The sequence below is a fragment of the Oreochromis niloticus genome, linkage group LG8, assembly GCF_001858045.2.
Source record: "Oreochromis niloticus isolate F11D_XX linkage group LG8, O_niloticus_UMD_NMBU, whole genome shotgun sequence".
NCBI classification, from domain to species: Eukaryota; Metazoa; Chordata; class Actinopteri; order Cichliformes; family Cichlidae; genus Oreochromis; species Oreochromis niloticus.
This window is the reverse complement of record NC_031973.2, coordinates 28,323,717-28,344,661: the sequence shown is the minus strand read 5'-3', so window position 1 is coordinate 28,344,661 and position 20,945 is coordinate 28,323,717. Positions and strand designations below refer to the sequence as shown.

Sequence of the window (20,945 nt, the reverse complement as noted above, 5' to 3'; positions counted from 1 at the left end):
CAGGAACAAGCTCTGAGCACAAGATCCACAGAGGCTGGGGTCTATCACACCAGGCAAGACCCCAGGTGCAGGCTGTGTAAAGATGCCCCAGAGACAATCCAGCACATAACAGCAGGGTGCAAGATGCTAGCAGGCAAGGCATACATGGAACGCCATAACCAAGTGGCCGGCATAGTGTACAGGAACATCTGTGCCGAGTATAACCTGGAAGTCCCGAGATCAAAATGGGAGACGCCCCCAAGGGTGGTGGAGAATGACCGAGCTAAGATCCTGTGGGACTTCCAGATACAGACGGACAAAATGGTGGTGGCTAACCAACCGGACATAGTGGTGGTAGACAAACAGAAGAAGCAGCCAGTAGTGATCGATGTAGCGGTTCCCAATGACAGCAACATCAGGAAGAAGGAACACGAGAAGCTGGAGAAATACCAAGGGCTCAGAGAAGAGCTGGAGAGGAGGTGGAGGGTGAAGGTAACGGTGGTCCCCGTGGTAATCGGAGCACTAGGTGCGGTGACTCCCAAGCTAGCCGAGTGGCTCCAGCAGATCCCGGGAACAACATCGGAGATCTCTGGGAACAGCTAAGATACTGCAGGACCCTCAAGCTCCCAGGCCTCTGGTAGAGGACCCGAGCTTGAAGGATAGACCCCCGCAGGGTTTTAGCGGTGTATGTCTTATTTGAAAGTATAACTAACAGCATCTAGTTCTCTATCCATATTTACAGTAATACAGACTTCCTCATATTTTTAATACACAAAATTTACCAACTAGGCGTGTTTCCTCCTTCTTTTAAGAAAAAACTGTATTTCCCCCAAACGCCATATTAAAACTTCACATGTGAGTGCATGCAGCCCTGGTCTGCTCTAAAACACCCAGAAAACTTTCCTGGCTTTAACATTAGATTGTCTTCATTCCAGGATGTCCTTCAGTGCTATTTGTTTGGAGTGTAACTTACAATAGAGGTCAGTAGTAGAACAGACACAGGAAGCTGGCAGGGAGCTGCCAGAGTATGAAGAGGAAGAGCACACTGAGAGAGGAACAGAGACAGTTCACAGCACAGCCCATCTGCTGCCACCAAAACACATAGATGACCACAAGAATATTACTTGATATGAATTTTACCGTTTCATATTACGCTGGTGTGTAAAATGTAAATGACACATAATTACAAATACAGCTCAGTCTAAAGAGACAATATGAATGCAGGCGAAAGTACTGAGCTCACACATTTCTACTACAAAATATCTTTCAATGATCAAAAGTATTTTCCACTGTGTGATTTTACAGACATGGCGAGTCAGGGGTCAAGGTAAGAAAGCTGTTGTTTATTAGCTGGCAATTTAAAAGTCTACGGTTAGCCTCCAGAGAGCAAAAGGAAACTGCTGCTTCTCTACTTCCAGGACACAGCCCTGTCCTACATTTTAACCCTGCTGGTACTCAACACTAAGGTAAAAGAAAGTCTCATTAAAAGTCTCCTACTGCTGCTGGTTTAATGCATTTAATAAGATGAACTTTAACTCTGTTTATTTTAACACTAGATTTATACACAATAGATTTAAAACTCTTATATTTTATATTCTGTAGTTATAGATAAAGCTACACAGCACAATGTAAGTAATTTAAATAATTGTCATTTGCAACATCATGGTGATTCAGCATACTTTATTATTCCCAGAGGAAAAACTACTACTACTGATGATAATAATAATGTTGTATATGATTCTAAACACTTCCTGTTACTTTGAGGTATTTAAGCCTATTTTGATGCCACCTGTACTGTTGCTGAGATTATGACACTTTTGTGTAATGCCATGTGTATCAGGGCACAGATCTGCACATGAGCCAGAAAATCTGACAAACGGCAGAGTTAAAGGACAGGGCAGGATGTTCAAGTAGACATTCAAAGGCCAGCAGCAGAATGTGATATCGCTGCTGACACTCATCCGTTCCTCTCTTCCTGTTTTCTCTCCTTTTCAAGTCCCTTTCCTTTGCACTCTGATGCAGCCGTGCTGTTTTTCAATTGATATTTACTGAAGCCATTCATTTCTTTCCTGATGAAATCCTCACTGTGAGCAAGTTCTGTACAGTTTTAGGTGTTGAAGATCCAAGGCCCATGCTCCATGGTGAGTTATCCACACACTCCAGGTTTCCACCACAAGTTTAAAATGTACTTTATGAAAACTGAGATTTGTCAGGCATTCGTTTCAATGACAAGACTACACACCACCTCCAGGAAGGACCATTTAGGAAGATATTAGGACAGTTAGTCTGGGGCAAGCAGCCCTTTAGAGTTTAGGAATGAAAATTATTTGTGAGTTTAACCATAAATACATGACAAATATATGAAAAATACAACTTTAAACTCAGGACATAAAAACATACTCAAGTTTTTTCATGTCAATGTTCACAAAGATTGTTTGTCTATGAACACAAGTCAGTATTTCAGTTTGATAAAGATGTAAAAACTTCACTGAAACTGTGCTGGAAACCAACAAGTACATCTTTACTGTCAAAGGAAAAACAATGTTTTAAGTCAAGAAAGTCTTTGGCTGCCAGTATTTGGAAGTATATATACTGTTGTCTTATATAATGGGATCTTTTGCACACAGATTAGCGATGTGCACTGATGTCTCTCCCTGCTGTGTTCAAAATGTGTTAATGCCAGAAACTCAAATTAAACACGCCTCATAAAGTAATACAGTATCAGTGCTATTGTGTCACAGAGAGAGTGTGTGTGCGTGTGTGTGAGAGAGAGAGAGTTTAAGCTGCATTTGTCTGTCATCTTAAATGTTTATGTATGCTTTCTTCATTTCCATTGTGTAATATCAAGCCATTTTTTGCAACTGCTGGTGTGTGTGTGTGTGTGTGTGTGTGTGTGTGTGTGTGTGAGAGAGAGAGAGAGAGAGAGAGAGTGACCCAGTACTTGTTTTTGGTTGGGTAATAAGGAAACTCATAGTTGTAGCTTTTGTAAAGATGTCATTGGCCCTAATGGGCCAATCAATTCCAAGAAGAATAGCAGGAAATAGAAAGTTCTTGTGTAAGCTGACCGAGGCCTGTTGCCTTGCCCACAATATTAAGAAGAGATGGTAACCTTTTGTGCCACCATGTGTTTATCCACACACCATAATCATTTGAGCTGAGTTTTATTATTGCAATCAAATAGTACATTTAAACATTACAATATTCTCTCTCTCTCTCACACACACACACACACACACACACACACACACACACACACACACACACACACTTCCTTGTATTTGTATAGAATGCAGTAGTCATTTACATTTACACTGTGTAGTTTTAGGTAACATTAGTATTTGAGAACGTTCATTTTGCCCAACTACATTATCACTGTGATGAAGTGTTGAGTACTGTTTCCACAGTGTGTAATGCCAAATACATGCTTTTTTAAGCCTCCATAGTCAAGTGCAATCACCCACAGAAGCAAGCTTAAAATTATAACCATACTATTTGAGGAGTGAACAAATGCAAACATTCAAAATATATTTTTATGGGGAAACTATGATTCATGTATGCACAGGGAGGAATGACTAGCTTAACATCTAACACAGGCTCTTTATCTTTAACCTAACAGGTGTCACACCTGTAACCTGCATGTGTTTGTTTTTCATTTCTTATTGGTCACATGGTTTCCAGAGCGCCACTGCTTGTGGAGAGAGGTGGTGTGGTGTATGTGTGCCACACTTAACTGCCATCACATTAATTAAACGGTGTGCGAGTCTGACAAGTTTTTGGACTTTACGTTATATGTGGTAAACAGACAAACTGTCAGACTGTGGTTCAGTAAATACTCACGTCAAGTTTAGTTAAAAAAAAGAAAAAAGCATGCACAGTGTTAGGAGTCATGCTGCTCTCCTGCAAGTGCAGTGCAAAGAAGGGACAATCGGCCAAAACAGTGATGTTTGTTTGTTTGTTTGTTTGTTTTAGGTTGTTTTTAATGTGCAAGACCTTTGCTTATATTGTTAAATAGGCTGTAGTCAACAGAATTTAATTCAATTCAATTTCATTCAAGGGGCTTTATAATGTAAGATAAAGACCCTGTAACAATACAGAGAGAAAAGAGAAAACCTTAACAGTTTGATGGCCCCCTATGATCAGGCACTTTGGCGACAGTGGGAAGGAAAAACTTGCTTTTAACAGGAAGAAACGTCTGGCAGAACCAGGCTCAGGTGAGGCTGCAAACCACTCCAGTGAGTACTGAAGGTCACATTCTGATGAAGCCAAACGAGCCATGTCATCCGCAACAAGCAAGGTTGCTATTCTGAGACTCTCAGAGCAGACGCCCTCGTCACCCTGGAAGCTCCTTGAGATGCCGTCCATGAAAAATCAAAAACAGGACTTTGCACTTCAGTTTTACAGGGACCTGATGTCCCATAGCAGTGTGCTGGACCCCAAAACACCCACAGGTACCCCCAGGAAAATCTTCTCCAAATCCACAAAACACGCATAGATTGGATGGTCAAACTCCTGTTATCCCTCCAGATGTCCCACAAGGGTTCGACAGCCAGGACAGAACCTGCTTTGCTGCTTCTGGGTCCAAGTTTCAACAACTGACCTCCTTTCCTGGAACAAATGTAATACCCTGACCACTGGAGCTCACTCTCCGGTCCCCCTTTTTGAAAATGGGAATCACCATCCTGGTTTGCCAGTCCACAGGCACTGTGCCAGACCTCCACGTATCATTAAAGACGTATGTCAACCAAGGCAGTGTCCAGAGCCTTTAGCATCTCAGGGTGACTTTCATCTAAACCTGTCGTGTGGCCAACAGGGAGCTCTCTTTACCCAAGTGTCCACAGCCTCAGATCAAATGTTACAGTCTGTCAACCCGTGTGTAGGACAGAGGTCTGAAAGCATCCCCTCAGCACCTAACACCATTGGATACTCCAGAAAAGGACAAATCCAGAGTCCCATCTGCCAGACTTTTGTTCCAAAACCCTTGGTACCTGTGGAGGTGAGACAAACTATATCTAGTCAGTAGTGCTCCAGCTCACATCCCAAATGCCATTCTGCGATATTGGGCGTCCACATGCCCAGCCTCCCACCTTATCCTACCAGCCACGTCACACTGCACCTGATCATAATTGACATCCAGGGTAACTACAGAACACTAGTGGATTTTTTTGTGAAGTGGCCTGACAGAAATCATCTGAATGTGAATAAAACCAGAGGAACTGTGAGGGAAGAGGACACATACACTGTGTCTGTGTTGAGACATAATATTAATGTGGTGGAGGAGTAAAAGTACCTGGACATCCACATTGACTGAGTCAGAAAGTAACAAAGTACAAATACTTCTCAGGTATTTTCAGGTATCTGTACTTTACTGGAAATACTTACTTACTAGTTATTTTTTTTGACAGCCTTTCACTATTACTCCCTGCATTTTAACACAAATATTAGTACTTTCTACTCCTTAAATTTTCAAAACAGGCTAGTTACTTTAGGCTCAGCGGTATCGTCTAGTGTTTATACTCAGTGGTTAAAGTGGGCTGGAACAAGTGCAGGTATGTTGTAGCCAGCTTCTAGCTAGCGCTACGGAAGAGGAATGAGTCCAGGCTGTAATGTCTCTGTACGGCATAACATTTGTTATGTTTGACATTTGTACAATGTTTCTATCAGCTCAACAAACATCAGCAAACACACAAACTGTTCATGTGCAGTTTGTCACAAAGTGTGTTGCTAAAGGTCCAGATGTTGGATTTCCAGGGAGAGAAATGAGAGCAAATTTCATTCATATATGGAGAAAATGTAAGAAAAGACATGAGAGGAGCGGAATAAGAGAGGTTATATTCAAAGGTAATGACTGCTCGTGACACTTGATAAACTGCAGATTTAAAGATGAGATGTCATCATTTTTAATCTTAAGTAATCTTCAGTAAAGAAGTTGAATCAAGTCTGTGTATTTCTCCTTAGGTACTTTTGCCACCTCTGCACTCTGAAGCCAGGCTGAACTGGAAGTCTATCTTTCCCAAAGAAACTGAAATCCTTTAACATGCACAGCAGATATTGGAGAAGTTTTTCTATCAGTTAGTTGTGGAGAGTCTGCTGGTGGAGCTGCTGACAACAACAGACTGAACAAACTGACAGAAAAGGGAGCTCTGTGGTTTACAGGTCACTGAACAAGTGGTTATCCCTCATGGATATTATTACTAATTATATTATTAATACAACAGTTATTATTAGGCAAAATGACTTTGTCACATCAGGCCAGGGAGGTTTGGAGAGATTTTTTTTCCTTAACAACTAAAATCATCATCAAACTGCATTTTGTAGTTTTGTATTTCCTCAAGCTTTATAATATTACATTTTGATCAGTATACAAGTGTGACAACTAACTAAGAAATCAGGCCCTGTATCTGCAACATCAACTGTAGCTTGATGACTGTCTTTTTAATTTTCAGAGGTGAATAAAAGCCACAGTTACTAACACAGAACAGCTGAAATTAGCTTTGTTGGCTTCAAAGTTCAGTGAATCACAAGGTCTCTTTTTCCTGTTGCACCCTTTTTTTCTGCTGACCACAGCAGGTGTCCTGCACGACTCCACACACACACACACACACACACACACACAAAATATCCTCTCTTACACGTACAGATTTTTAGTCTTCATACTTAAGACATACTTCACTAAGAGAGAATGGCTAGTGACAGGATCTATGCTGCTTTACCTGACCCGCCTGGTCAAAGCGAAGGAGAAGGCAAAGAAGAAGAAAAGAAGGCTTTTGGGAATATTTTTGCAGAGTTGGAATCTGTGGACTTACCTCTTGGAACCACCTTAAGGTAAACTCCAAGACACACCCAAGATTCATCTGCTGAACACAACTGAAGGTGGACTGATTTAGCTGAATTACAACATTTAAAACGCTGGTTTATCTCAATACCAAGAGCAGGAAAAAAAAACGCACTTAGAAGCTAGCGGACACATGCAAACTGCGTTTGATTTGATTAAACTGTGAGTTCAATTACAGAAGCATTTAATGTGAAAAAGGGTTAGTATTATTAACGTCAGTGTGCGTCAGTGTGAATTATTTGTCAGGCTTTAACCAGAATTGTATCTTGATGTAACAAAACAAAAACAAACAAACAAATAAAAAACTTGCACACCATAAAGATTTAAATAACCTCCTCTGTATGTTGTTATTTAAAATGTATCTACAGCAGAACTGAGATTAATCAAATAAAAGCCACTAAAGCTCATTTGATAGCAGGCATCTTTATTATTGCAAGTACCGTTTGAATGACAGTACAAATTATTTTCCTGTTTTTTTACTGCTAACCATGCAAACCACTCGCTATACAGTATTTATGATAAGATCATAAACAGTCAAAACCCGTGTGGTTTTCCATGTGGTTGAGGAACCAGGCACAGGCTATGCGGAAACAAAGCCGCAATCGCCGAGGTCAAGACGACCGTAGTGCGCCTCCCACAGGCCGGACCTCACACTGACCTATGCTCCGCTGTAGCTGCAGTGATAGCCGTAATATGCACATAACAATCATGGCGGACAGTGAAACCCTGGAGTGCATAACGGAGCACGAGCGGATTTTACAGGAAATTGAAAGCACCGACACAGCTTGTGTCGGTCCTACTCTTCGGTAAGGATATATAGCTTCTAAAAATGCCCTTAGCGATATAGGTCCTCTGTTTTTCACTGTGTATTACATGATCACACCTTTTGTTTAAGACCTAGCTTAGCCTTACCCAGTAGCAGGCTAGCGCTGGCTATTTTAGCCAACAGTCTAGATAGTGTTGAAATGAGGAATGAGGCTAGCTGTCGTGTTAGCAGCGGTGACTGTGTGGTCATTTTTTAGGTTATGTGTAAGGATGGATGACTAGTGACCTGTCAAAAATGTCAACATCATTTGTGGGTGTGGCTGTGGGACTTCACATCCTTACGTCGTTGTGCAGCTTGAGTTAGCTAACGGCTAACAGGTAACGATTTTGGGTAGTTGTTAGCTAAAATAAAACGAATGCTACGAGCGGATAAGAATACTGATCCTGTGGTGTTGTGTTATTCTGGCGACAGAATTGGTAGTGACAGAGGATGCCGGTGTTCTGGAACACCGGTTTGCTCAGCCTGACGTTCCTTAACACACCGCACTGGTTATTTCAGGCAATTAGATGCCTGAAGTAGCTTCCGAGGCCACAGTGAATGACATTAGTTGAATGCTTCCACCTGTCACACCTGTCCTGTAGACGTGCCTGTAGGCCATGGTTGTTTCTCATACCCTCCAGGTAACAATGCTATCTAGCTTTCTCAGCGTGTGTCTTCATCTCTTATTCTACGGTGACGCTGTCTTTTCTTCATCACTAGGCAGCTTGGTCGGGTGTTGTAAAATGACAGTGACGTGCTGTCAGTGATCATAGGGGTTTGCTTTGCTTACTGTAGAGCTTACTAATAATAAGAAAACTAATTGAAAGGGTCAGGCTAAAAACTGAATTTTTCTTATAGCTAATATTAGTAAATATTTCCTGGATAGTAACGTGCTCTTCTTTTCCAAATGCAGCTCTAGTGCAGTGCACAGGCCTTTCCTGGGTGTGGACTATTATATGGCTCAGGGGACAGAGTTATAAACACTGGGTGTTGTGTGGTGGACTGACTTATCTTTTCATGATGGTAACAGCGAGTCAGTTACTCCAGTATTAACATTACCACTTGGCACTCATGTTCAGTCTTATAAATCACCATTAGACCTGTGCCAGCCTGAAAGCATTGTCCTTGTAGCTTCATTCTTTACAACAGTAATTAAGGATAAACCAGAGGACTTAGGCAAAGACATGTCCTCACTATGTCTTTTTTTGTAGACTGCAATCTGACCTTGCTGAGGAATGCAGGTTATGTTGGCATATTTGTTTCAATGAAAGATTTGTACCTGTTTCCTTCAGCATCCTCACAAGGTCTTCTTCTTTTGTTCTAGCATAGATTCACTTGTTTTGGAGTGCATTTGCTCCTAGGAGGCAGGGCACGTCGCTTTTCAGAGCACTATGGGTCTAGTGTTGGACGTCATGTCCATAATTTAATTATTCTGTTATCCTGCTTGAGATTGCCAATAACCAAGACCATTTTTGTGAAGCAGGGGGGCAAACACGCTAACCATTAAGGCAGCACTGGTCACCCTCCATAATACATACTGTGCAAGTGAAATACAAAGAATACAAAATAGATACTGGGGAAGTAATGTCCCACTTTCAGAAACACAGGAGAGAAGATGAACTGTACAAATCTGCCAGTGTAAACAAGCCACAATGAAAAATTTTGCTGAATTCAACCAAAAACACAGATAAATCTTAATAATTTTACTAACATGTTTAGTCTAGTTTGTGTAAAATGGCTTGACTCCTGCATTCTTAGTAATGTCCTCATTAACACAGCGTTCTTTAATCCACCAAAACAATAGATGTAATAGAAAGTTGAGTGGGGATAGCGACAGACTGCCGACCTGTCCAGGGTGTACCCTACCTCTTGCCCTAAGACAACTGGGAAAGGCTCCAGCGCCCCCCCGCGACCCTGAAAAGGAGAAGCGGAAGGGAATGGATGGATGAAAAAGTTGAGGGAATAAACTGTCATCTCTGCAAATCATACTTTCATTAAACCCGAAACTAAAATCAAGCCAACGGCCAAAAATGCCTGCTGTCTATTTTTCCCCTTATGAGTTCAGTATTGATCAGTGTAGCTGCTCCCTCACATACATGTTGACTTCAAAAGCATGAACTTATGTGTGAATGCACCAAAAACAAATGTTAGATCCAGAAATGCCTGTGGTTGGATCAGTGGTTGCAGGGCTCGCAAAATCGCTAGCCCGACGTCCCGGGGCTAGCGATATTTCCAGTCGGGCTACCAAAATCTATCTCAGCCCTGCCCGTCGGGCTATCATAGGAAGGGAAAATATATGTCAATGCCTTTGCTTTCTTTCGCAAATGTAGCTGAGTAATTATGTCATTGGCATCGATGAGCCTCTGTCAATATCTGCCGTATTGAAATCGCATTTGAATTTGCGCTTGTTTTTTACCTTCAGTTTCACTTTGCGATCGCGCAAACTGTGTATAGAGAGTGGCAGTATTGATTGGTGAGTGACGATTAATTGCGCACCAATTCCTCGGCAATCCTGTTATCATTTGTAGCAGCGACAGGTAATAAACCAGTCCTCATCAAAGAACAGTGCTCTTTAATGAATGCAGCACATAACTTTACATCGTAGAGGTAACGGAGACGCATCGAGTTATCAGTTAGAATATAGTTAAGACGGCTAACTCTACAGTTTCCCGACTGCACTTTCCTCTTATTTGATGACAACACCCTCTAGTGGTGCAATATGGTATAGTCAGACAGGACACAACATCACTTACTAGCTTACTCTTCAAACGTGGCAAGTGAAATCTCCCGCAGCAAGCTTAAACGTGCTAGAGGTTGATTGCGCAGAGAATTTAAAAAAAAAAAATCACTGGCATGTGTAAAGACAGATGGATTTACGCAGGTATTTTAGTTCTGCTGAGCCAAAAAAGACAGGTCAGGATGAAGAAGGGACAGGCAAAGAAAGGCCGACCACAAAGCGGAAAAGTTACGACAAATCAGACTACGAGGCAAAAAGAAAGCGCAGTTTTTTGGTTTCATGGACAAAAGAATTTCTGTGGCTGGAATATGACGAGCTAAATAACATGATGTCCTGCCGGGTGTGTCGTGAGTTTCCCTCGATTTCTGAGTCGACAAGCACCTTTGTTACTGGGACCAGTAATTTTAGGAAAGACCCCATCAGAACTCATGAGAAATCTCTGCATCACAAGAAATGCATTGGTGCTCAGTCTGCAGCATCTGTCCCAGAACAAACACCAATTGCAAAAACCATACTAAAAATAAACCAAGCACAACAAGAAGTCCTGAAAAAGCTGTTTAGAGCAGCGTACTATGTTGCAAAGAGTGAACTACCACTGGCAAAATTTAGCAGTCTTTGCAAACTTCAGAAAGCAAATGGCCTCGATCTTGGTTCCACTTACCTCAATGACCATGCTTGCAGAGAGTTTATTGGAGCAATAGCACAAACTTCAAGAGACCAGATTGAAAAGGAAATTCAAGAAAGCAGGTTTTTATCCATTCTTGCAGATGGCAGTACAGACACTGGTATAATAGAACAGGAGTTGGTTCACGTCAGGTATGTGAGGGATAATGGTGACATATCCACATACATGATCAAATGTCAGCCAGTCAAGAGTGCAAATGCTGCAGGTATTTTAGAGGCTATTGATGAAGCAGTGAACACCATGGGTATCAGAGAAGACACATGGAAAAAGAAAGTAGTGTGTGCAAATTTTGATGGTGCTGCAGTGATGATGGGTGAGAAAAAAGGAGTAGCTGGGAGACTGAAACAGAGGATACCTCACATCATAACAATCCACTGGGTGGCACACAAACTAGAGCTAGCCGTGCTGGATAGCGTGAAAGGCTGTGAGTACCTGGTGAAATTTGAAGATACACTGAAAACCATCTTTAAGATGTACTACTATTCCCCAAAGAAGCGAAGAGAGCTGACAGAAATAAGTGAACTGCTAAATGAGAAGATGGCACATTTCAGTGGCCTGAAGAGCACACGGTGGCTTCCAAGCCGGCTGAGATGTCTAAAGGCTGTGGAAAAAAATTACACTCCCACTGTTGTTCATATGGAGAACATGGCAGAAGGAAGTGATGTCAAAGCCGAGGATGCAGCCAAGGCTAAGGGGGTGGTGCAGGAGATGAAGACTGAGAAATTTGTTCGCTTCCTGCATTTCATGTTGGACTACAGTACCATCTTATCCAAGTGCTGTACTGATTTTCAGCATGATAACCTAAACATCACACGAACAAATCAGTTAGTTGAGAGCACAACATCACGCTTACTCAGCCTAAAAACAAAACCAGGAGAATATCAGAAAACCTTGGACACAAAGTTCACAGCGAACCAGGATGGTAGCATTTGCTACTGTGGAACTCAGCTAACAAAAAGTCAGCGACCTGCTAGAAGAGGTGAGGGAACAGACCAAGACACCTTTGGTGCAGAGATCCAGAAGATTATTGACAACACAGTCAAGGACAACAGATTTAAAAATCTCCATGAAAAGCCTCTCTCTTGTTTCAAGGTTTTTGACCCTTGCACTCTTCCCTACCCCAGAGAAGAACTAGCAAATTATGGGGATGAAGAGGTGGATTATCTTGTCACACATTTTGCCTGTTTGCTAGATGCAGACGAGAAAGAGAAAATTCCACAAGAATGGATGGATCTAAAAGTGTGGCTTGCAGAACGCCGGGGTCGCAAAGTAGATTGCTTGTACAGAGATCTCCTCTCTGACAATCCAGAACACTTCTCTCATATCTTGTTGCTGGTGAAATTAATGCTGACACTTAGTCCATCAACAGCCATCTGTGAGAGAGGATTTTCTTGCATGAACCGAGTGAAGACAACACATCGTACCTCTCTACACCCTGAAACACTGAATGACTGCATGCAACTCTCCATTAATGGGGAAACAGTTGAATCTTTTTGCCCTGACAAGTCGATTCGTTTCTGGATGTTTTTTGGAAAAGGTTCAAGACACCTGGATCATAAAACCCCGACAAGAACAAAGAGCAGTGAAATGGAGGGCAATGCACAGGAAGAGAAAGCTGATAAAGGAGATGCTATGCCCTCAACGTCGAGTGGCATTTTCTCATCCGAGACTTCAGTGGAAATTTCAGATTCAGGATCTGACACAGACTAATTCATGTTCTACACAGTTCTAACAAGTTCACAGAAATTTCGGTTTAATTAGAACCAGATATTTGAGTTGATTGTAATGTTTATACAGTTGTTGTAATTTGTGTTTTAACAATTTTTTGATTGATGTTTTGTTTCCTTTACAATATTATACAATAAAAATAATCTTTTTTTATTCGTGCTACTTAAATTTATTTTGGGCTACCAAAAACTAAAGAGTGCCTGCCCGAAGGGCTACCAGGGATGTTGAAATTTTGCGAGCTCTGGGTTGCTTTCCTCTCGAGTAATCTTGCAGGTTCTGTTGATCAGTAATATTATATAATGCAGGATTTCTTTTGGTGTTCTCGTAGATAACACAGTAAACATACTAGAAGAAACAAGGACCCTTTTCATACATATGGTGGTCCATAATCTTTTGGCTGATTTCTTTGTCACTGAACAAAATCTCTTATCCTGTTAAAAGTCAGTTCTTATCCCGATAACGATATACACAATGACATCTGGTGAGAATTTCATGTAAACAGCATTTCAAAATATATTTACTTAGAAAATTGGTGACGTGTTCAACACTTATTTTACCGACTGTATATCATCATATAGTGCATTTTTGTAAATTCAGTGAATAGTCTATATAATTACAACATGGAAAGTACTGTTTCTTTTTTACATTTCAGTTAAATTATCAAAAACACTTGGCGACTAGTAATGTAAATATAAAACATGAGTGTATAAAATCTAAAACACTTTTCAATAACAAATGACCAAAGGCCCAACATAAAATACCAAATGCCAATGAAATAGAAATTACAGCAATATAAGGCTCACAGCATATATTTAATATAAAAATATCAAAACACTTACAACTACATAAGGCTAATAAACACTTAAGAGAAAATAAATATGGGAGTTATCATTTACTTATTTATATGGCACATTTAATTATAACAGCAACAAGACCAAAGTGCAGTACAAAAATACAAAATAACTTGTTTATTTTCCACATAAACCTTTCATAATAATGCTGACGATCCTGTTGAGATTTTTCAAAATAAACTGAATCATGTGAAATAGTATACAGTGTGTTTACGGATGAGAAGCTAAAAAGAGCCTCCAGGTGCTAAAAAATAACCGTTAGAACAGGCTTTTCCCCGCAGCATGCCATGTAATAAATACTCACGAAGAAAATTGCGGCCGTTTTAACTTACGTAACACTCGACTCCAGGTACACGACGCCCAGCTGAAAACACTTCATGCAAGTCGAGTTGCCCGAGATTCACAGAATTTACAGAAAATGTAAAATTTTTGTGATATATATCGTTGTCGGGACGATAAATGTCTTATATCGGGATATAAGATTTTGGTCATATCGCACAGCCCTACCAAATAACTACTAATATTAGTACCAAACACCAGTTATGTTGCATCATATGCAGTGGCACATACCAGATGACAGTCACACAGTTCTTATGATTCAAACCTCTGGCTATCATGTCTCCTCTGTGGTGGTCACAAAAATAGCCCGTCTGCAAACATTGACGACAGAGTGTCCAGTCTTGGTTTAATGAGTTGGGGCTGCTGTAGCTGAGGTGCTCGAGCAGGTCATCTGCTAATCTGAACGTTAGCGGTTCCATCCAGTCTATGTCAAATATCCTCGAGCAGCTAATATAAGATAATTACCCCAAGTTGCTCTCCGATGCATCCACTGGTGTGTGAATCTCAGATAGGCAAGTTGCATAAAGCACTTTGAGTGCTCAGATAAAGTAGAAAAGTGCTATAAAAGAACCAGTCCATCAATAGATGTGCTGTTCAGCTTGTTGTTGCACTCATAATATAAATGCAGCTGAGTCCTATGTATCTGGAATCAGTGATTTTTGCATAGGTCTTAAAAGGCCAGTTTTGTAAAGTTTGTGGGGATCGGTTTGCTGCATAATTTGCACAGTTAAATTTTCTGCTCCGTATCAGATTTTTCATAACAATGTCAATGCTACAGAGGAAGCCCCTTGTTTAGGAATGGACACCCCATTTTCTTTTGGCTGGTTCTTTTGTACTGCTGATGTTCTTCTGCAAACTGTCATCCAAAGTGATGAAAAAGTATTGCAGTAACTGTGTATTTTGTGACAGCAGAGTCTGTGCAATGTCTGTCATACTGCGCAGACCTACAGCCAAAAGCTGCAGAAGCCTATCAACGGTTCCATCCAGTGTTAACCTGTAGAGCAGGCTTAAGTGCTTTAGTTGAAGGATTGTTCTAATGCAAGCCCCCCAAACACAGGGACACACACACAAATACAAAATAGTGTAGAGGGGAATCTATGAGTAGCACAGAGGTGTATTACAACATGTAGTTAGTTTTCATTTTTATTCATTATTAGGTTAGTGTATGAAATTGGTTTGCTCATATTGGTTTACATGTATTTTTAAGTTTAATTTGTGTTAGCTTCAGTATTAGTTTTGTTTTTGTAATATTATGAGCTGTTTTTGTCAAAGGCCAAATTTAGATGAGTGCACGAGTCCACGAGTAGTCTCATCAGATTCATGCATCAGTGGCTCTCTTTCACTGTAAGTGTTGATAAGTGTGATAAATGTTTGGCACATTTCCAGACCAGAAACTATTTAGCAAGAATTTCAGTATAACTGACAGTCCTCTTATTGCAACACCATAGGGTGTGTTCCATTGACTCCAACACTCATAAACTGGCAGCGTAGTTGTTTTGTCTGATGTTTCTGCCCCTTGTTTTACCGTCTTGTGCCAGATACGAACTTTGACTTCCCCCTTTGTAGTTGAGCTGGCAGACGATTTAAATTTGATTAGGTGAAGCAGCTGATTTGTTTAACAAAGTAACTCCAACTGCAGGTCAGTCTGTAGCTCCACAGAAGTCATGTCTGAGGGGACTTTAGTATATTAAGTCAAGAGTGAACCAGACATTCAAATTCAGAGAAAATGTAAGCAAACTTTGCCTCAGATTTAAAAGAAAAAAAGAAAAAAAGTATTTGTTATATGAAGCTCATTATATGTGTCCAAACTCCAGACAAATCATAGATGGTCGTGTGTATATGTGTGAGAGTGTATTAGGGATGTTCCTGGTGACTAATTTCTAAGAGGAAAAGATTTTTTTAGACCAACCGACTAGTCTTAAACTAAGAAACACTCAGATGTGAATTCAAACACTAGAACTGTTTCATTAAAAATGTCAAAGACTCTCCAAACAACAGTATTTAAAACCACTGATCACATTCTTCAGTAGTTAATCATGCCGGCACCTCAAATCGAGCATCATGAACATTGCACATTTTACTCCAAACAGACAACAAAGAAGAAGAAAACCACAAATTAACAGGAGTAAAACAAATAAATTGTGACTAAAAGGTGTGGTGCATTGTTCCCTGCATTAGGAATGATGCACGTTGTTCTGCAATTTATGACAGTTACTTCAATAAAAGTCAAATTTTATCTCTTAAATCCAGCTTCATAAAACTGTCAGTTTTCCATGATGTCAGTTAGCTGTGTGTTTCACGTCCTCGTTAAGTAGTTTGTCTGGTGTTTATTGTAATACCGAGTTACACATTACTATAACCACCAGTTGACCCCAGCCAAGCAATTAAAGGTTGCTTTTCACTAAGGTTGTTATAGTTAACGAAAACTAAACTAAAAATATAGTTGAAAAAAAATTGTTAGCTATAATGAAAGTTAAACATTTTGAAAAAAAATATAACTGACTGAGAAAAATTATAAACTCGAATAAACTAAAATAAATAAAATGCAAATATTGAGATATTGTGCTTAGTTTTATTGTTGTTTAGTTTGCTAAAACAAAAAGTGCAACTTTACTGATGACTTTGGGTGTCTACAAATTTTTTTTAATTTTAATATCTTTAAAATTTTTGCCTCTGACATAAGCCCTTCACACATTAATAATTAAAAAGACTCAAACTAACACTGAAACTATGAAAATGTTTAGTTTTAAAAACAATAAAACTAAACTGAAAAAAGAAAAATCACTCTTGAACTTTTCTCAGGTGAGTCAGGCCTGTGACACTACAGGCTCCATTTCTACAAATACCTGTTTGTTGTAGTAGACGTGTTGATGTTTCCTGTCATGTGTTCTTTGTGCTGATTTTTAGCCATATTTATTAAAAAATGTCTAATACTTAGATTCTTTTGTTATGATCAGAGCTAAAGGAAATAAAATTCCTTTTATTTTGATCTACAGTGTTAAATTATATCTTTAGTTGTTTCTTAGACTTGAACAAGCGTGCTGTTCGAGGGATGGAAAAAATACTGTCACACTGAGGCGCGTCTGTAGTCCTCAGAGGGACAGATTGACATTTTCATAGTCCGTAAAGGATTTTCTCAGTTGGTTACATTTCGACAGCCAAATGTTGTGATTGGCACGCCACATGAACTGTTATTATAACCTAACATTATAACACACATAATAATGGGAAGACGGTTTAAATTTGAATATTTTGATGTGGGTTCGTTTTCATTGTGCCCACCTTTTCACCTGAAATTCGGACTTATTTAAATTTTTCATCAGTTCTGTTATTGTCAAGAAGCCGCCTGTATTTGACAAAATCATGTGTGGGTGTTTATATAACCAGTTATGCCAAGAGTCCTGCCAAAACCAAAGTTTGCTCATGAAAAACAAAAAAACAAGCACAAAAACAAACATAGCAAATATAAGGTTGTTTGCATATGCAAAGTAAAAGTTTAAAAAACAACAACAACAAAAAAAAGTGTGTGTGTGTGTAGGGCTGCAATGATTCATCAAGTAATTCTGTAATTAAAAATAGACTTTTTGCAACTTTTAAAGTCCAACATTTTCTTAACAGTTTGAAATGCAGTTGCTCAGGCAGTTTTGGAGATTCCAGTAAAAGTGCCCCAAATTTAAGTGTTTATTACTTTTAAACTAGTCTGTTAGTCTAAATAGTTTCCCCCCCATTTAGTCAATTTTGAAATGAGTTGCCAGGAATACATACAACATTGAGCCCACAAAGCCCATGGAACTGGAGTCACACTGCGAAGAGCAAAGAGGTGGTGCTGTTAGTGAGAAGGTGCGCTCAGGTTGAGTGAAAGAAAACATTTTTTTTTCCTAGTGTCCAAAGCAGCAGCACTGTCCCAGTAACCATCATTAAAGCCTTTACTGGGAAAAAGCTAGCAGGAGTCATTCATCAAAGCACCTGATCAACAAACACTGATGTAAAAAAACTAGTGCTGTTAATCTCGTTAATACGACATTAACGCCATAACCGCATTAACGTGGCAAATCCCCTTAAATGTGTACAAGAGTATTTTGAAATATGCAGGATGGTCAATGATTTCGTCCTTTTCAAGGTCTTGAAGGTAAGCGATAACTTTCTTTTTGTAGCTGCTTGTGGGGTCTCGTTTTAAGGCTTCGTAGGAGTTGTCACTGAGGAGTGTAGTAATCTTTGTGGTAATCCGTTGTGTGTGGGTGCGTGTGATGTTGTGGTCTTTGCTCAGGGAAGCGACGGCCTTCTTTTCTTGTATTGTGAGGTTAGATGGAGGGACTTTGGCACTGGAGAGGGTGGCTGAAACTTTCATCCTGATTTGCTCTGCTTCTGTTTGTGATAATTTATTAATCCGTATGGCGGTTTCTGTGGCTGTGATGAGGTCCACTATGGGCAACTGTTGAGGAGAAATGACAAAATTGAAAGAAAGAAAATTGCCCAGACGCTCTTCTTTCCAAGCTCCTTAGACTACGATGACCTGGATGACTGAGAACCTTCACAGACATTGTGTAAATATAGAGATATTACAGAGAGCTTAGATTATTGAGCTTGCTAAAGGCTGACAGCAGCCGTCCTATTTTACATGGAAGGAAGAGAGGTGAGTCTAAAGGGAAGCATGGTGTGTACCAGACCATATTTATTTCAATGTTTTCGTAACATTTTTCAGATTGAAAGTGAAATAATATAAATACTGTCTCAATGAAGTTGTGCTAATTTTTAAAAGTATGAAATTTTTTCACAAGCGTCTCTTTACGCAATGCAAAGATAAAAGGGGCGGAGCTGTTACTGAGAAGGTGAGCTTTGTTTGAATGAAAGAAGAAGTGTTTCTAACGTCTAAAACAGCAGTGCTGTTCCTTTGATACCCATTAAAACATTTACTGGGAAAATGTGAGCAGGAGTCCTTCATCAAAGCACCTGATCAAAGAAGTCTGATGTGAAGAAAAGCAACCTTTGTAGCTGCTCTATCTATCGTTTTGCACAGTGAGAAATCACAAGCCAATAAAAATGCACATAGGCTACCAAACTCTGAGCCACTGGACTGTGTGACACAAACTGACTCATTCACTGCACACTTAAACACGCAGAAAGACGTGTACAAAAACTCAGAGTAAAGATTTATTTTTTATGCCTCAGATTGCATATTTATTGTATTTTATTTGACTTTGACTCTACTTGAGAGTATTTATATATTTTTGCAATTAAGAAAAAGTTTTCTTTAAGAGTAACATTAAATTTGCCACGTAAATAGAAAAGGTTTGGTGTTTTTTGGTGTTTTTTTGACAAATGAAACCTGAAACTAAAAATGAAACTAAAAACATTGCAGTTTCTAAAATGGAAACCAATGAGCAGTTCATTTTGAAAGAGTCATTCTCTTTTTAATATCTATTATTAGAGCTGGGCGATAGAACGATAACGATATGTATTGCAAAATAACTTTTTCTCGATAGAAAAATTAAACTATTGCGATAGACCTCATCTCTCTTGTCCTCTTAAAAAAAAGAAAAAAAAAGAACAGCCAATCCAAATTAAGTAGCGCAGAGCTGAACCAATCACAGCCGCAGCGTCACGTCACGTGACTTGTTACGTACAGCACAAGTGCCAAGGCACACATGTGTATTTGTTTGGGAAGCAGCCAGCCGGGCTGCCCAGGTAATGGAGGAAATGAGTGTGCCGAGTCGACTAGAGAAAAATCAACCGAGAGCGTGAGCGAAGGTTACCGAAGAAAAAACAGATGATGGTTCCAATGCCGGAGAGCTTGTCGAACAGAAGGGCCACAGAAGTTCCGTAGTGTGAAGGTATTTCGGCTATTTCAAGTCTGACAAAAAACAGAGTAGCGCGCACTGTAAATTGTGCCGAAAGCAAGTCTGGAAATACAATAAAGCGGTGCATGCTCAATCTCTGACTGAAAGCGCTAATTCGTCATTCGGCTTTTGTCAGACTAAAGTAACTGTTAAAACTGTTTGAAAAGCTAAGCTATACAACAAGGAGAGATTGAGAATTTCCTTTTAGTTCTCAGTTTATTTGATATTGACAAAAGTTAGTCAATTTTGTTTGTTCTTCTGTAAAACGACCTAAGATTTATTTTTAGAATTAATATTTTGTTTCTAAGTGGAATTGACAATTTAGTCTGTTTTGTTTGTTCTATTTTGAAACTTAAACGCTTTAGCGGCTGCCGTTTGTGTAGTTTGCAATATTTGCCTTTATTTATCTGAAACTGAAGTCTCATGTTCCTTAAGTACATCTGCCCTGTTGAACTTATTATGGGAAATAAATATTTAAATCAAAACAAGCTGCTGATTATTTCACATTTTACTTGTGAGCAACGGTAGATTTAAATCTTACAAATGTAGTTATTTGGCTTATATCGTGATATATATCGTTATCGCCTGAAATGAAAAAAACATATCGTGATATGAAAAAATCTTATATCGCCCAGCTCTATCTATTATTTCTCATTAATAAGACTAAAATTTTTCTTATCCAATTACTTGATTAATTGATGAAATAATCTATAGTTTAATCGTTTAATTAAATTATCAATAGCTGCAGCCCTAAAAATATTAATAACAATAATGATATCAAACCAAAATATTTTGCATATATTTTATTGAAGACTGTATGCACCTAAGTTCCTTCTAAATATTTCTCAGTTTCAATTAAACAGTAAAAATAAAATAATAAAAACAAGTCATATTGCATGACTAAACTAATAGATCTGGTTAGAGAGTGACTCTATTTAAAGATATATATCTTAATTTTGACATTCACTGTATAAATTTGACTTTTTTAAAATTAAATAACAGACACTTTATCAACAGTGCATATTCTCAATAGGTTTATTTTAGTACATAAGAGAATGATTCTCTGACCGAGGAAGTTTTCAGTTAAAAGGGATTTTTCTGTGGGAGGGTGTATGTAAAGCAGCCCTGCGACTTTGCACCTGTGTTTCAGTT

The 20,945-nt window shown here is 39.4% G+C and overlaps 2 protein-coding genes across 7 annotated transcripts in view; both read left to right on the top strand.

Annotated features, from left to right (window-relative positions):
- The first annotated feature begins 6,590 nt into the window (after window positions 1-6,590).
- The window catches only part of exoc6 (exocyst complex component 6), a 54,312-nt gene continuing 39,957 nt past the window's right edge, over window positions 6,591-20,945 (top strand). For 2 of the 6 annotated variants that reach the window (XM_005471222.4, XM_025909610.1), the window contains exon 1: window positions 6,591-6,801. In XM_005471222.4, coding sequence (XP_005471279.1) covers window positions 6,659-6,801 — 143 coding nt within the window. In that variant the 5' untranslated portion in view covers window positions 6,591-6,658. Of the gene's footprint in view, window positions 6,802-7,428; window positions 7,618-20,945 lie in introns of those variants that run through there. The other 4 variants (XM_005471223.4, XM_019362136.2, XM_025909611.1 and 1 more) reach the window with 3 other exon arrangements.
- On the top strand, window positions 7,629-15,712 carry LOC112847645 (zinc finger protein 862-like). Its single transcript, XM_025909612.1, has 2 exons — window positions 7,629-8,639; window positions 9,421-15,712. Exon 2 carries the CDS (start codon window positions 10,484-10,486, stop codon window positions 12,746-12,748), a length of 2,265 nt encoding a protein of 754 aa, XP_025765397.1. The 5' UTR covers window positions 7,629-8,639; window positions 9,421-10,483; the 3' UTR covers window positions 12,749-15,712.